General features: G+C 42.0%; 1 protein-coding gene across 1 annotated transcript; it reads right to left on the reverse strand.

Moving 5' to 3' along the window:
- Positions 1 to 12,169: 12,169 nt before the first annotated feature.
- Positions 12,170 to 16,071, reverse strand: LOC125885866 (basement membrane-specific heparan sulfate proteoglycan core protein-like). The gene is made up of 8 exons (XM_049571672.1): positions 15,936 to 16,071; positions 15,047 to 15,193; positions 14,839 to 14,973; positions 13,713 to 13,885; positions 13,439 to 13,625; positions 13,165 to 13,344; positions 12,812 to 13,078; positions 12,170 to 12,720 (listed from the first exon to the last, which is right to left on the reverse strand). Exons 1-8 carry the CDS (start codon positions 15,982 to 15,984, stop codon positions 12,716 to 12,718), a joined length of 1,143 nt encoding a protein of 380 aa, XP_049427629.1. The 5' UTR covers positions 15,985 to 16,071; the 3' UTR covers positions 12,170 to 12,715.
- Positions 16,072 to 17,476: the final 1,405 nt, after the last annotated feature.

A 17,476-nucleotide genomic window follows, 5' to 3' on the forward strand; every position in this document is an offset into this window, starting at 1 on the left:
AAATAGACAAGGAGGAGCAGGCAAGGGACATAGTCAGAGTGGCAGAAAATCCGGAACTAGGTAAGTACACAATCCAAGCAGACAAACCACAGGGGGAAAGGCACAAGACAGGTCAAGGCCAGGCAGAGGGTCGAGAAGCCAGCAGGTAAGTACTCACAGGAGGCACACACAATGGCATGTGTGGCTACGCAGTGAAAATCTCTGGACCACAGGTAAGCTGACTGGAACCGTCGTGTTGTCGTCGGATGGTAATGCCAAGCAGCCACAGGCCAACAGGAACCAACAATGCCGAAGCAGGTCTTGAGGTCCGGGACAGAAGGCTGAGGCGTTTACTGGGAATCAGACGAAGCAGGCAGGTCAGAGGCAGGCAGGGTCAGCGATGGGAGCTTAGTCCGGAATAAAGTCCTGGAGAGTCTTGCATGAGTGGCAAAGAACAATATGGCAATGGTGGGGTATATGTACATGCTGAGAGTAATGAGGAACAGGTGAACTGAGTTGCTTGATCAGGTGGGCGTGGTCGACAGGCAGGAACGGGAAAAGTATAGACAGATGATTGGTTGGCAGGTAGGAGTGGCAGAGAGGCAGGATAAGTGCAAAATTACTGACTGAGGGCTGAGTGTCTGTGCATGCATGAAAGAGCAGCGACTAGGAATGCAAAACTGTGACATACCGTTGCCTACAGATTCTTGTAGATATGTTTGTAGAGTTTACTAAATTGTGATTTAATGACTCCTGTTCAGCAGAGGGGTTTAGCAAACAGTTGAATTTTGCTCTACTTCAGATGCAAGAGGACAACAAAATAAATATGCAAACCACAACAGCTGTGAAGGAGAGGATAGAAACCCAGGTGGGATGAAGAAAACGAAAGAGTATGTTCGCATATTAAGAAACTGAAATCGAGTGGTAAGTAGGGTAACATACCATACTTAATTTGCATGAGGGAGATTTAGATTCATATTTTTTGCAGATATGTGAGATGATAGTAGTCACAGTTACCAAATAGCATGCAGCAGCAACACCATCCACATATCTTCAATTTATGGCAAACTCATACAGGAAGCATGTGGCACACATGATGGATATAGATGGGTTATTTGTGCATTATTTAGATGTGATGGTGAAGCAAGTGGTCACTAACTCTGATCTGTTTCCACTGAGAAAAACATGCACAACTGTTGCACAACATACTGTAGCTGTTGCACACAGTGTCAGCAATTTCTATAACAAGTCAGTTCTGTGTTCTCAGCCTTTCTCAGCTTAACCACGGGGATATAAAATCTAGTTGTTACAGCCTCTTTTCCTCCCTTCAGTCTCTCATTGTTGCTTTCTGTCTTGGTTCTCTTAAGCATCCCCTTGACTCTCTGTCATCGTTTTTCATCATATTGGCGCAGACAGAGGACCAGACATATACGGAGACAAATGAGCAGACACATGGAGACAGACAAATCACCCACACATGTAGGCCAGGCAGGAAGAGGATGAGAGAATGCAAGTTCATGTCCCCTCAGCATCAAAGTTAAAGTAAACAAAAGGCTGAATCAAAGCAGATTCAGCTTGCTAACACGGCGTCAGTGTGTGTGCATGTGTTGTTTGTGTGTGTGCATGTGTAGGCGGGCTGCATATATCAACCTGTCCTTGCTTATATCTGCGTCTCAGCGAGTGTCAGGCTGTGAAAAGTAACTGCAACTTCGTCTGTAACTGTACGATTACACGCTTTAGTGTTTCCATATGGAACGTTTCAGTAAGTGTGTATGTGTGTGTGTGTGTGTGCATGCACGCTTCTGTTTACAGACAGTGAACATTAATCCCACATGCATTAAATGGCCATCTGCACACTGTGACCATCAGTCTTCCAAGAGGAGAAGCAGTATGGGAAAAATGCGATCTGTCAGGGGGAGAATGTTAGACCGACAAGGAGCAGTGATCATGACACAGTTATGAGAACATGTGGTTAAGCATCAGTGTGTGACACACATTTTCACTTGATTAAAATAGCTGAATTGAAACACTTCCGTGACAACCTTTTCACCCTGTATAGTACTGTATGTATGCAAGTACACAAAATAGCTGATCGGTGTAAAGAAAAAAAAAACACATATGTTGTGGCTACATACTGCACACCAGACAGGACTTTGAAAGAGGATCAAAAATTTAATAGAGCATTTCACTTATAGCTTCATCAGGCTCATACTGAGCACAGGAAAACAGTGGTTTAAATAGGAAACAGCACTTACAGCATTTACATATATAATTGAACAAAAAAATACATACAATATATACACTGCATCGATGGCAAAAATACCATTATTCCATATAAAATATGGAAAAGTCTCACAAAGTCAAATACATTCAAATAGTAACACAAAGTCAGGTCAACATCATTTCTGCAAGAGAGATAATTACAGCACATCATATCAGAAGTAAGGTAGTCTCAGATCGGTGTGTTGATTTAAATGTATCCAACTGCAAGCAACTACCTGCAACACCACAATAATGTAACACATACTGTGCAGATCTGTCTTTGCGAAACATGACATAAGCGAGGGCTTTTTCCCCACTTCCCGTTTCCTGACCTAAATTTATGAACACCTGGATGTTGTGTGTGAGTCCATGAGTCTGGACAGTGTGTTCAAGCTTCATGATCATGCGTGAAGAAGTAAATAATTGTAGGAACTGTTCTTACATTTGTGCTTGTGTTTTTTTTCTGTGTGTTTTTCACCCAAATCGAAATAGGTCACAGTGTAATGCTTACAAGTGTTACATCACGAGATATGGGTGAGGTTACACTGAACATTCTGGGGAAACAGCTTGACTCACTGGCCCCTGGTGTGAGTGAGTGTTTGTGTGTGCGTGTACTTGTACATGCTACACAGTGAGGACCAAAAAACTTGTTTTAGCAACAGAGTGAGGACATTTTTGCAAAGTGAGGACCTCATTTTTTATTTTTTAATATACTTTATTAATCCCCGAAGAGAAATTCAATTCAAATTCAATTTTTCACTCTGTTTGTCAATTACACACAGGTCCGAACACACATATGCACAAATTGGACCTATACATGCACTAAGTGGAGAGATGTCAGAGTGGGCTGCCCATGACAGGCGCTCCGAGCAGTTGTGGGGTTTTGTGCCTTGCTCAGGGGCACCTCGGTACTGCCCAGGAGGTGAACTGGCACCTCTCCAGCTACTAGTCCACGCTCCATATTTTGGTCTGGATGGGAACTTGAACAGACGACCCTCTGGTTCCCAACCCAAGTCCCTATGGACTGAGCTACTGCTGCCCCAAGACTAAGACTTGGTTAAGACTTGGTTTTAGTGTTCAGGTTAGATTTAGGTCAAGGTAAGGGTTAGGCTTTTAGCTGTGACGGTTAAGGTCAGAGTAACAGGCTAGGGAATGCATAATGTCAGTGGAGGGGGGGGGGGCTGTGAACTCAAACCAGGAATTAAAAGAGAAACTTTTTTATAGTTCTAAGAACATATTTCTAACAATCCCCCTTGTCACTGTGTCCACATCGCAAGAACTAAGGTCAGTTGTAGTTCTTAGACCACCATTAAGAAGTACTTTTATAGTTACTGTTTCATAGTAGACACTCTCCCAGCACAAGAGGAACCTTAACCTTAACCTTAAGTGACAAAGTGTACTGTGACTGGTCGAACACATGAGCCAAAGCAGCACTGGAAACCTCCACTTTTAAAAACCTGTTAGTCGTGTAAACAACATAACAGCTCGTAACAAAAAATAAAAGGAAGAAAACACACACACATGGTAAAGTCCATGCTTTACTGAGCATATATGGGACGGGGGAAATTGAGAGAGAAAGCATGCTGTACCAGATGAGCTCCTGGGGTGCACCTCAACCTGCTAGTTGTGAAGATATTTCTGTCAGGACTAAAGTGGTGGATAGACTGAGGTTGCTGTCCATGGAGCCAACATGGGTAGCCATTTTTCAAAGCAGCTCTTCCTTTTTTATGTGGCATGAAAATCAGCTAGCACAGGATTTCGACTTGCTTGAATGATAACTTCAAGCATCCATCCACCCTGTGTCCTCATATGAGGACATCACCTTTTGGGTTTACTTGACCTAATGCGTAATTCTACTTAACTTGGATGTGTTGTCCTCATTCCTGGACACTTTTTTTTGTGCCATCTAGTGGTAGTAAAAGCAAAATACACCAATCCATGCAAAAACAAGATGGCAGCCATCTCTGCCAAGTCAGTCTGCAGCCAATCCAAACATAAAAGTGGACAAGGACACTAGGACTCTATTATTGTCTCATTTGAGGACAGCTGATAATGTTTAGTTTTTTATACTTATTGGGTCCTACTGATCCCAAATAGCTAGGAGAAACTAGAAATACATATTAATAAATGTTAAGGTCTCAGGAGGATATTGTTGTCTTGTTAAGCTTGCGTGGTCAAAAAAAATAATAATAATAATAAATGACGGTTACAATTTGCATGCATCTTTTGAAGTAGTTTCAACTCTGGCCTTCAAGAGTAAATCCTATTAGTCTGTTATAATCTGACAAACTCTATTAGTTGAGTACAACCAACGTGATTTGCTTTCACCTCGAAAAATATCGTTAAGTTGAATCAACTTTATATTCATCCAAAAGTTGTGTTGATATTGCATATCAATTAATTATTATATTCTAATTTATTTATTTTTATTCCATCCTAGTCATTAATGTCAAAAATGTTTTTAATGTGGACCAATTTCTTAAAATAAGCTGTCAACTGACTAAAACACGTTGATGAAACACACATTTTTTTATGCTGCGACTTTATTTACAGTATTATCCACTAACCCCATGGATCATTTTTCAAGTGTATTGCATGGTCCTTATCTGGTGTGGAGTTTGTTGACAAGTCCTGGAAGTGCTATGTATCATTTATGTCAACTACTGAGCTTGCATATCAACAGAGCCGTCTCCATGACAACTGAACAAAGTACATCGACTAATGAAGGCAGTGTGATACAGTTGAAAGTGTCGGAAAGCTAGTAAGTAGACCTTGAGTTGGCATGGTCTTGCCCAAACACTACACTTATAGATATGAGCAGACATGATGATCAGAACTAAGGATTAAATACAGCACCTCAAATTTTGATCAACAACAAGAAGTATGAGGGCAACACTGGTAATACATGCATCATGGCCTCTTTGCGTTATTTACCAACACTACATCTTCATCTCCTTCTAGATGACTGATTGTCACAAACTACTTATACATGTAGCCACATGAGAATCAACATTTCTAAAAGGCAGAATTGTTTTTAGCTTAATGACTTCTAGTTTTATCTGGTTTTGAGGGTGGAGCCTCACTTGAGGATTGCCACACACAAAACTGAAATCAGTCATGGCTGAGCTGAAGTCATGATGCACTCACAGGCCAACAGTAATATTTATGACCCATCGCTACTTAACTAAAAACATATACATTAGATAGCTCGATAGACTTGAACTGTGTTTATAGGTATGACATATCTGCTATAGGCCAAAACCACACAGTGTGGGTGGCTGGTGTTTGTACATGTGTGTATGTGTGTGTGTGTGTGTGTGTGTGTGTGTGTGTGTGTGTGTGTGTGTGTGTGTGTTTGAGCAGATCCTCGAGGGGTCGTCAATAAATGAAACATACATCAGCTGTTGTCAACTACAAACAATCTCCCAGTAAAACATATTTCTTGTAATACCCCAGCTGCCCACAAATTTACTGTGACTCTGAGATCATTGCCATGGCACAGTGTATTTTAAATTTGCCTCATGTTGCATCTGGTAGTATGGTGGAAAGTTTCTGTATGATGTGCACAGATCAGCTGACACACAAACACACACACACAGAGGATCTTTTCATATGGAAACAGAGGAGAGTAAATGGATCATAATCACACAGTTGCAGTTGCTGTTTACATCCTGAGACTCAGGCGGGCACAGAGACAGACCAACACAAGCTTTGGAAAAGAGCTCTCCACTGGTTTTTCACCATATCTGACTTTATATTTTGTTATTTTCCACCAGCTCAGGAGGACACTGGAAACTGCAGATGACTAAAGAGATGAACTTTCTCTGTTGCCACATCCTTTCGCCTCCCCCTCTAACATCCTTTTTGAACACCTCTTTTCTTCTCTCTACTCTTCTCTCTTTTTCTCGAGTGTTATCACTACTTGTTGGCCTCGTATGCTCAACTCTATTTTATATTTAGTGATTGTCTAATTTACAGTGACAGTGTGTAACCAGAAATTACAGGCTAGGGGTAGCTGGTCGTGCGGGTTGTTGCTCACAGTGGAAAAAGTACAGAGTTGACTCAGCATTGCTTGTTTGTTTTTTTCTAGTTTGATTATGAGCAAAAAATAAATCTGTTTTCATATGTCATTATTATTATGAATGATTGGTCTCTGTAAAACTATCTGTTTAATGATCCCAGTAATAGCAAGGACAATAATTACAAAGAAAATAACTGATTTCATTCACTTCTCATTGTTTGTTCAACAGTACAATTACAGAATAAATGTGGTTTGTGAAGCACTTAACAATGAAAATGATTTGTTTTCAGTTATGTGTTGCTGGGTTGCACAAACAGATTTAGTAAAACATGTGCGGTTCTGTACATGTTGTACCAAACCTGCTGTGTCTGTGGCTTTCAATCGTTCTCCCGGCCTCCCTTGTTCTTCTGCTTTTATACCGCGTATTTTTAACCAGAGGTGCTGCTTACACCATTTCTCATCCTGGAGTGGTTTCGATCTGTCGCCACAAAGACGCCACAAAGCATAGTGTCGGGGGCAGGGTATATTCACATGTACACATGTGGTTGAGATTCTGAAAGATTACTTTTCTTCCATCTGTCATGGCATAAAAAATGCAGAAGTGACAGCTTATGCAATGCAGGAAGAAGAGCGGCGAGGTAAAAGTGCATGTGCACTATGTGTGATTGAGATGCCTTATACTGTGGTTTGAGTTTCAAGTGAACAGAGGAAGGCCATGATCACAGGATATAGCAACGCTGGTTAGTATTTATGGTGCACAGCAACAAGCAGCAGCAGCATCTTTACAGCCAGATGGAGTTGGCTATGTTTTTAATGCCAACCACTGCTGGATGCTACTAACAACAAGGCTGTTATTATATGTTATCCCCACCAACAGCCACCCTACTATTAAATCTGTTAAACAAATAGAATCTGAAATAAACTGCCTTTAGGAGAATCAAAATGTATTTACAAAACACATCAAAAGAAGACAAACATCTATTTTTTATTGTGTGGTGTCTGCTGGTTTGTCCCAAAGGCCATACAGTATACTGTAACTATTTGAGGATGACTGAATCATAGAGTAATTGATTTATTCTTCAGTTTCCTATGAATCATGGTCCTGGTATTCCACAAAACCCATTTTAAAGGCTTTATCAGCCTCTCTTTTCTATTTGCTTACTATTAAAACTAATAAAACACGACCCAGGTAGAGGCCAGGAGCTCATGCAAGTGCTGCTTACAGTTGGTTGCATCTCTGCGGTGAAAAGGGTGTGAAAATGTGCATCATTTTATAGCAAAGTGTAGACGCTCAAAGCTCACGCTCAAGCACTGATGGAAACCATGAAAAAGAAAGTTTTATAACACTTGCTTGAAGCAGCCTTCATCAGGGTGTCTTTATTACTTAACCTTTATGTTTATAAAACATTTAAAAACTTCAGAATTCAACAACCCCTTTCCAACCCCTTAGATTTTTTTCACCACTCACAGTCAGCAAAATAAGTCATAAACACAACATTATCATATTATCAACTTATGAAGTTGCTATGGCAGAATGTATTGAAAAAAACAGTTCCTCATTTATTGCAACGTTAGTATTGATTTGGAGTATAAGTCCTGATGCTCTCCTCTTTTTGCTCTGTTTTTGGTCTCCACCAACCCCTGAAGGAAAAATATCCAGGCTGCTCTCATTCGCTGTTTATACTAATACCAACAAAAAGTAATGCACTACAATTCATATAAAACCCACATAATCATGAGCCAGGAAGCTGTGATCATGTGACATATTGTATGCACTGCAGGCTGTCCACCGTCATATGATGGGAGCGAAGGAGGAAGTCAGATGTTGCAGTATAAAAAGTGTTTAAGTCCATATAGGGAAGGAGCTTAGGGTGCTGGAAGGGCGAAAGAAACACAGGACTTTGACCCAAGAGACCAGGGTTTGTGTCCCATGTGAAACTAAATGTCAGCATTGACTTATTTTAAGTTACATATATGTATGTCACATCATGTCACAACAAACAATACATTTCCTAAACCTAACCCAGCCTGTGGGGGCACTAGTTTTGAGAATATCCTACAAACCATTGTATGAGGATACATTGTAATATCTGGCTCTTTAGCTATTCAATGCTCCACTGTGTTAACTGGCTCGTCCCTAACTTTGTCTCTCTGCTGTTTGGTGCTTATTTGTTGAAAGCTGCCTGCCCCAGTGAGTGTGAACCAAATACTATAGCTGTGGGCTGTAAAACCAAAACAATGAGCTAATTCAGTCTATAGAGTCAACGTATCCTCACGCAGTGGTTTGTATGATATTTATGTAATTAACGTTACGTTACTGAGGTTAGCTTTAGGCAAGTAAAGTTACGATTTAGGAAAAGAAAAATGATGAGGACATGTCTTAAACTTAAGTTTACTTAAAATTCACAAGATTACAAACACTGGTCTCCTGGGGAAAGTCCTGGTAAAATGTATTGTGATCCATTCACTACCCAACCTGCCTCCTAACTCGGGACTGCTTCCTTCTTTACATCCGTCAGTGCATCGGTCACATGATTGCAGTGTTTTAAAATATGTGGGTTGTATGGGAATTACTGGGGAGTGACTTCCAGCATCAGACACAGATGAAAAAAGCTCTGCTTTCACATCAGTACAATATATAGCAGGGCACAGTTATTGTGTAACAGCGTCCAGAGGCATCGGGGGGAAACGCCGCAGGACAACAGTGTAAGTGAATGGGGTGAAAGTTGTTGAAAAATCGTTGACCTTTCACCAGGAGGACAGTGTTTGCTACCTGTATGGCTGTAAAGCCAAACATATCAATTTGCGCTCTTGTACAGACGTGGTGCTTTTATTTTGAAAGAGACTGTCTGAAAACTGTACATTTCCTGTAAAAATGGAAGTTTATTTTGAAAACACACAATGCATGTAACAGGCTGACAGTCCCAGAACGTCACCAACCAACACACCCAGGGTACCTTGCACGTCATATGTGGACATGGAAGGTTCATGACCAAATGTCTGAGTGTGACAAGGTCAGAGTGAAAATGTGTTAAAGAATTTTGTTGCACTACTTTTCGTAGGAAAAAGTATGAGTAGTACATGAGAGCAGCCTGGTAGAGTTAAGGGGAACTGGAATCGCACGATAGTTATTTGTGGGTTTGTCACTGCGAATGACTCCTTTGACACAACACATTGTCATTTTTGCCACTGCTGATAGAAAATATTGATCTTTGAAACTTTTGGGAATTTTTGAGATGTGAGGAGGTGAAAATATCCAGAATTTTACCAGACCAAATAGAGAAAAAAAACATAAACACTCATTTGCGTTCTTGTCTTTGTTCTTCTCCCATAAATGATCTTGCCACCTTTCATATTTGTCTTGGGACCACCTGAGGGGTTTCGACCACCAGGTTGAGCAATACGTTTTTAGGAGAATATTGGCATCATCACTGCTTGGTCACGATGTCATACGTCAAGACTGGGCTTTTAAGCATTCACATATTATTCATCCAGATCAAAAAGGAGGCTAGGAAAATGATCGTGCTGTTTGTATTTTCTCCAGCAGTGACCCACTGGCATGCCCTTTCCTGTCAGCAGTTAAACTGAATTTTCACAGACGGATTACTGGCTCTCCCTCTTTCTGTGCATGACAACACTTCAGCTGATTGATATGAAACAATTTGTCAAAATCAGTCACGTTATGTCAAATTGTCTTGGCTTTCTGTTGGGAAACAAGAACATTTCATTGAGACAGTGCGAGATCAGATTCAAGGCGGCGTGTGATGTTATGCACTCTGGAAGTCAATTTGGCTCCGCAGCCAACACAATACAGGAACTCCACTCCCTATCAGCCCATCAGCTCGGCTTCCTACGTCCTGAAGAAACTGTTGTTTCTACAGGCTGCTGCCCTGCCACAGCTTATCCGAGTTCACCAGGTGGGAACCATAGCAACAAGCTTGACAGGCGGCCCCTCTTCCACCTATCACTTCCTGAGGACGCTCTCACCTCATTGGTTCCTTCCTGAATGATCTGGTTTTCCCATGTTATTACAGCAGGGACTTCACGCTGGTCTATATCCAAAAACAGCAACAGTTTTTAATTATGATTGGAATATATGGCGTAGAGGAAAATGAATATTATGCCCTCCCTGTGTGCTGATACAGCTACAAGACTGATTGCTTGTTTTTTCTTTCCTTTCCTCGCCTCTTAAGGCTAACATAAGCAATGTGTGGTCCAGAGTAAATGTAACACTGTTGTGTACTCCTACTGTAATATAAACTAAAGCGATGCTTCTGAAACTGTGACAAATTGTCTGTGTGAGTGTGTGCACACATCCTTTTCTGGGATGTCATCTGAACTCCTATGAAGCTCACTGTTTATATCAGACTCCATTAAAGGCCATATGTCCGTGTCCAGTTAATATGTATACAATGGTATAAAGAGAGAGAGAGGGGGATCAGATATAATGAATTAGAGTTTCTTCTCTGTCTCTGAAACATTTTCCCCTCTGTTCCAGCTCAATAGCTCTTTATCAGTCTAAATTAAACATGTATGATTTCCTCTGTTGTGCGTTTTATTTTCTCTCCTTCACCCCGACCCCCCCGCCTCCCTCAGTCTGTGAAGTGAGTGGGCGGAATGAGGTGACAGAGGGCAGATGTTTCCTCCCCAGCTTTGAAGATGCTTGTAAAGATGGAGGGAAAGGGTAAAAAGCCTCCGTGGAGGCTGGGCGTTTCACGAGGGAGGCCGCAATCACAAACAGCAGATACTCTCCCTCCTGGCAGCAGCTTTGGAAATGGTAGCTCTACTTTCCAACCTGCGGCTGCTGCAGCCACAAACCCTAAATGTCGAGCTAACACCTCATTTAGTCGAAGCTGCTTTAAATCTCTTCTGCGAACACAAACATTAGTGCGTCATTTTGCAACAGGTTTGTCTGATCAAACTGAACTTTGCCTGTCCGAGAGGAGTTTACCGGCCATATTTACACAGAGAGCTGCAGCGATCAGCCAAGTGTTTTTTTTTTTCCTTTTTTTTAACTTGGGGATGACATGTAGTCATTTGTGAAACAATAGCTTGATTGTGCACTGCATCTGTCCCTCCAGTTGCTTGGGGTGTGAAGGCTCAAATTGCTCTTCTTTGGCTGAGAGGCAATGGGTGTGTGCCTTAAAGCTACATATTGCCACCATGTGGTTAAAGAAATGACTTGAGAAGCAATGTTCAGATTAGACCCCTGGCATACACCCTTTCAGATATAAATGCATTAATGAGGCAAAATAACAACAAATTTTAAACATTAAGGGAGTGCATGAAAATGATTGGACAGGATGGACACCTGCTGGAAAAAAGACAATGCAGTCCCCACTAATGTTCCAAAATAATAAAGTGTGTTGCACTGGTACAACACACTTTAAAGTTTAATATTTTGATGTAAAAATCTACCAATGTGTAGAATTTACTCATTAACAAAAGGGAATCCAAGTTTGCCTTATATTCCTTATAGATGAAATGGTTGGGAACTCCACATCAAAGTCTGTTAATATGTGACAACAGTTGTATAAATCCTTTCTGTGGTTCCAGGGGCAGCTGTGTGAAGTCAGAGTCAGCTGAGGCTCAAATCTGACAATAAAACAGAAACTGGGTGTGTGCAGTTTGAGGGAAGGGAGTTTACCAGACTTCTGTAGCCAGCTCCTCATCTTTGCTTGAGGCTACAGCTCGAGGCTACATTAGCTGCTAGTAGCATAACACAACCCACATCTCCCATCAAAGAGTCAGCAGTCGTGTCGCATTGTGGGTGATGCAGGAAAAAAAGTAAGACTATCCTTTCGTTAGCTGCAAAAACAGTACACACACACACACACACACACACACACACTTTTCTGACACCCACCCTCCACCCCTCAGTTCAGACAGCTATTTTGTAGAATATAATTTTCCATTGAATGTAATGAAACCTTTATTGTTCTTTATTGTTTTCATATTTGATAGCATAACAAGGGCTTTCACATTAGATCAGGTTTTTCTTATTGTCTCAGTTTTTGGAAGTGCAACAGTGTCGACTTAACAGATGTCATGAAGGGAGGCAGACAGGGTGCAGAGGCATTCCAGCAAAAGAAACTCCCACACACACACACACACACACACACTCACTCACACTCACACACAGTGTAGGATGTCAGTTTACACTGACTCCCAGAGAAAAGCTTTCCAAAGAGAGAGATGAGAGCGAAGCAACAATGGCAACAGTATCAGTTTTCTATAAAAGTACAAACTTTAAACCCATTAGCACCATAAAACCAAAGGTTTAAACAGCATTGAAATCTTTCACTTTCATTCAGCAAAAAAAGACTCTATTATATAGAATTTTTTTTTCAGTATTAGCCGTTTGATCATCCTGTTGGCAACAATCCAGACTTGCAGAAGCTGTAAGCGCTGCATAGATAGTTTGTCAGTTAGACAAGGTGTGACCACAGTGGATTAAGCTGCAAAAAAGAAAAAAGGAGAGAAGATTAGACAGTAAAAGAAACAGGAGAAAGTCAGCATTGCATTGCCTCAGCCCAAACACCAGCTCACCTTTTATAGTGACTCTGGCCGTGGCCTCACTGGTGCCAATGTGGTTGGTGGCCACACATTTGTACGTTCCACTGTCGCTCAGCTTAACTCGGCTGATGAGCAGCTTTCCATCCTTTGTGGTCTGTGCTCCTGGAGGCAGGGTCGCCCTGCCCGCACGGCTCCACTCATACTGAATGGGATGAGAGCCGTGAGCGAGGCACTGCAGGCGCAGAGCATCTCCAGGCTGCAGCCTCACCTGGTCGGGCAGGGTCGTGGCATACGGAGGACCTGCATGAAGGAGAAGACAGCTGCTGTTATCATGCTCGGGGACAGTCTGGATGTATCTGTGTTTATCCGCTATGTTGTGGACTCACTTTCCACCTCCACCTGCGTGTACGCTTCACTGTAGCCATGTATGTTGGTTGCATTACAGATGTATTGTCCTGAATCTTGGCGCCCCACGCTGGTCAGTGTCAAAACTCCACCGGCCACTGTGTGTTTCCATGGCAACGGTGCTCGCAGCTTGGACCAGGTGATGACAGGAGGAGGGGAGCCTGGAAGGAGGAAGACAAAGAGAGGAGGAAGTGAAAAATGAGAAGTGAGAACAGCACTGAGAGACGCACACACTCTAGCATACAAACATCTTACCAGTAGCCCGACACTCCATTGTGACCGTGCGTCCCTCCACCGCTGTAATGTCTGTAGTGCTCACTGAGGCCACTGGTGCTCCTGGCCCCCCCCCAACAATGATCTCAACTTTGACCTCTGTCACCCCCTCACTGTTCTCAGCCTGACAAATATAAACTCCTCCGTCGTCTGGATGCACTGCAGGCCACTGAGAACAGAGACGGACCTTGTTATGTTCTTTGTGTGATCCTTAATTGTGAAAATAAATTCACTTGTGAGTGTGTTAATTTTTCACCTGTATGATGTTGGCATCATTTATCTCCTTGGTAACCAGCTGCAGGGTGGAGCTTTGGCGTTTCCAGCTCATCGTGGGGCGTGGCCTGCCTGTGGCACGACACTCCACTGACACAGGTTCACCTGTCCTGACCCGCAGGGGCCCTGCTGGTGTCAGCCGCACTTTAGGAGCATCTGAGAGAGAGGACACACAGACATGACTTAAATCTGCTGTAACTGATTTCTTTGAACACCATACTGGTTTCAAAACATCTTGCCAAAGGACTAAAGTTGAAAAGTAGCCAGCAGGCTAACACTGGCACATTTGCAGAAATGTTGATTAATGTGTGTTGTCTTTGTAAATAAAATAGAATAAAATAAAATAAAACAAAACAAAATAGAATAGAATATCTTCACCGTGGAAACCAAAAACAGCCGTGCTTGCAATTATTTTTTTAATGCCATTATCTCAAGATCACTAGTTAATTATATCATTCATTATCCCGGAACAACAAAGCTCATTTGCTTGTGATAACGGGTCTTTTATGTTGACTTTTGTTTTCTTGAGATCATGGGAAATTTACTAAGAACGAAGATGAGAGTCAGGTTCAGTTGATCACATCTGATTTCAGCATTCAAGATCACTGTCTTAACTGCTGGGGAGGATTCATTAATGAACCGTAAGTCAAGGCATTAATGTTAAGCTTTGTTTGCTGTAGTTACATCGTTAGAGAAAAAAATGTTGCTTTTTAGTAGTCAAACAAGAGAGGCATGTGGCATGGCTCTCCTGATCTTTGAGAAACATCATAAGAAATAAGAGGAAATCAGCATTTTTTTTCAAGATATTTAATTAACTTGTGATGGTGTGATAATGGCATTAGGGTCATTCCCAGCTTCTGTACATCAACTTATAGGTTGGTATGGTGAACATATTAGCAAACATCCAGCACTTATGGAGCAAGTTGTGTCTCTGTAAGTCCTATATTCACTCTCTTTATGCTCTGTGTTTGGTCTCCATCAACTGTTGAAGGGAATATCTGGCTCTTCAGCTGCTAAATGCTCCACTGTGTTTACTATTTAGTCACTCTGTGCTAGTGAACATGAACAGCAAAGTTGCGGGCTGAACCAAATAATGAACACAAGCTCACGTTTGACGTTCAGCGTGGCGGTGGCAGTGCCGCGGCCTGCTGCGTTGACTCCCACACATCGGTACGGGCCCTGGCTTTCAGGTTGGGTGTTGGCAAGCGTCAGCACAGAGCCATCAGGACCAATCTTTGCATTGTCTAGAAGGAAAAAGTAGAATTCAGGGAAACTTCCCAAATGGTGATGAAGAATGCCTACGTTATGACTCCTGACCTGGCAATGCTTGGTTGTTGCCTCTCTTCCACTCCAGTTGGACTGGCTGTGCACCGCTCTTCACTTGGCATCTGAAGCTGGCAGACTCCCCTTGGCGCACAGTAGCAGTCCGAGGCTCCACTGAGACAACAGGAACCTGACCAGCCACTGCACCGTACGAGATAACAGGTGACATCACACGCACGCGGGAACACATGCATGTGCAGTGCAACTCAGTGGACCTTTAAACAGGTCCAGGTAATATAAACACACACCACCCCAAAGCAAACATGCCGAGCAAATACACAGACTGAGCCGACGTGCATTTGATGAGAAAGCAAAAATGAAAAAGGTTGAGAAATGAAATTAGATTCTCTCCAAGACATTTTGTCACAGAAAAATACTGAGATATTTTCACTTTGATAAAAACTTTAATTTTAGTTTCTATATTAAAGGGTTGGTCTTCCCCCCATTAAAAATACAGCAATGTGTTTTTCAAGAAATGCCCCCACAAAGTCAACAGCGTCTGTGCAACTATTTCTTTAGTGAGGTCTGTGAATTATTCAGTCATCAGGATAACACTCTAAAAGGTCACTGCTATTCAAGTTTATACTTTTTGTCAGTGGTGTAGAGGTAGTTATTGAGGTGGGTGCACTTCTAGGTAGATGGGTGAGTTATACTCTTCTTCATATTGCAATGGATTTCGGCTGAGGTGGGTATACTGCTAAAAGAAATGAGTATACCCCGTATACCTGACCATACCCTCCACTATACCACTGCTTTTCTAATTATTGCTGTGTGAACATCAGTTTGTGCAACCCGACCTTTTAAAAGTACAAAAATAATACACATCTCTAGACATCAAGCAAATGAAGCTGTTATTCTGTTCAAAGTAAATCAGATTCATTACCTGAACACAACAGTGAGCACAGGATCAAAACTCCAGGTGAGAAATCCATGATGACCAGAGAACAGTCCCACTGTCTCCCCTGTGAACAATCTGTCCTTCACTGTGTCTGTCTCTGTCTCTTTTTCATACAATCACTGTCAACCTTTAACCCCCAACTTATTCAAACATTGTCCACGAGCGCTAGTCACGTATGAAGCGTTTCACTGCCATATGGTTATTTTGCGGTCTCATTATTGTTTTTTTGTTTGCTTTTATTCATAATAAATTGTTTTAATTAAAGTAAGAGTAAACGCTGACAAATAATTTGTTACTAAGGCTGTATGAAATGGACCAAAGTTGTAGGACATAAACTGGTGAAAAGTACAAAAGCTGGACTTTGTGGCTTCTTCAGTCATTTTGTGATAAGTGACTGATGAGTTCAAAGGACTCTTAAGGTACAGCTGTGATTGTTTTGTCTCAGTTTTTAGATTTTTGTCACTGGATTCGGGATGTTAGTAACCTGAAGTAAAGCTGGAGAATGTTTAGAGATAAAGCCTGTAAAGGTCTGATGTGTGGTGTTTAGTGGCATCTAGTGGTGAGCTTGCAGAACTGAAACTTCTCCTGCATGTAGCAGAACTACAGTGGCCAACTAACCTGGAAATCCAGATGCCCCGCCCCCAGCAAATTCAAATTTGCTCTGAGCGGGAATCTGGCCCCGACGTGCAGAGCCCGCTGAATCGCAAATTGGACCAATCAGATCAGTCTATCTGACAGAGGTGGGCTCTGGGCAGGCGTAACGTGATGAAGACAGCGCTGCGCCGTAGGAGTCAAAAAGTAAACAGCCAAGATGGCAGCTGTCGAAGGACCGCGTCCATTCAATTTAGCTTTGGAAGAAATGCTAAGCCGACTACACTTATCTTTTTCCTTGAGAGAGGAACAGAAAACTGCCCTAGAAGCCTTCGCTTCCAGAAAGGACGTTTTTGCCGCTTTGCTGACGGGATCTGGCAAAAGCGTAATATATCAGTTAGCCCCACTGGTCAGCAAACAAATAGGGCTTAGTGCAATGAATACGTCACATTGTTTTTTGCTGTGATTGGCCATCGTGCTATCCAGTTGCATGCGGCGGCATTTAAGATGCTTCAGTTAGTGCCGCTGCTGGGAGGGTGGGCCAGACTCAAAATCTTTCTAGATTTGAGTCTGAATTTCCAAGCTAGTGGCCAACGTGAAAATGCAAAAATGCAGATGGCACTATCTTAAGCCAGTGTTTGATTTGTCCATTCTGGGCTACTGTAGAAACAACATGGCAGACTCTGTGGAAGAGGACCCTCTTCGTATATAGATATAAACATCTACTTCTAATGCAGCGCAACAATAAGATTCATATTTTCAGGTGATTTTAAACTAATAAAAAACACAGTAATGAATATTATGTTCCATTTCTGCCAATAGAATTCCCTACATCCTGCAAACTGGCCCTTTAAAACATCAAAAAATATGTATAGAACTCATTAAAACACAAAAGAACCATCAGAAATCACTGAAGAAAGTATGATCTCTGTAAT

This window comes from Epinephelus fuscoguttatus, linkage group LG3, assembly GCF_011397635.1.
Source record: "Epinephelus fuscoguttatus linkage group LG3, E.fuscoguttatus.final_Chr_v1".
In the NCBI taxonomy this organism is placed as follows: Eukaryota; Metazoa; Chordata; class Actinopteri; order Perciformes; family Serranidae; genus Epinephelus; species Epinephelus fuscoguttatus.

Bases quoted from the DNA above. Each gene is read 5' to 3' on its own strand.
- LOC125885866 (XM_049571672.1), bottom strand. From the start codon at position 15,984: ATGGATTTCTCACCTGGAGTTTTGATCCTGTGCTCACTGTTGTGTTCA. The intron at 15,194-15,935 runs GTAATGAATCTG...CGTACGGTGCAG, and splicing joins GTGCTCACTGTTGTGTTCAG to TGGCTGGTCAGGTTCCTGTT. The intron at 13,079-13,164 runs GTGAGTCCACAA...TCCTTCATGCAG, and splicing joins CACGCAGGTGGAGGTGGAAA to GTCCTCCGTATGCCACGACC.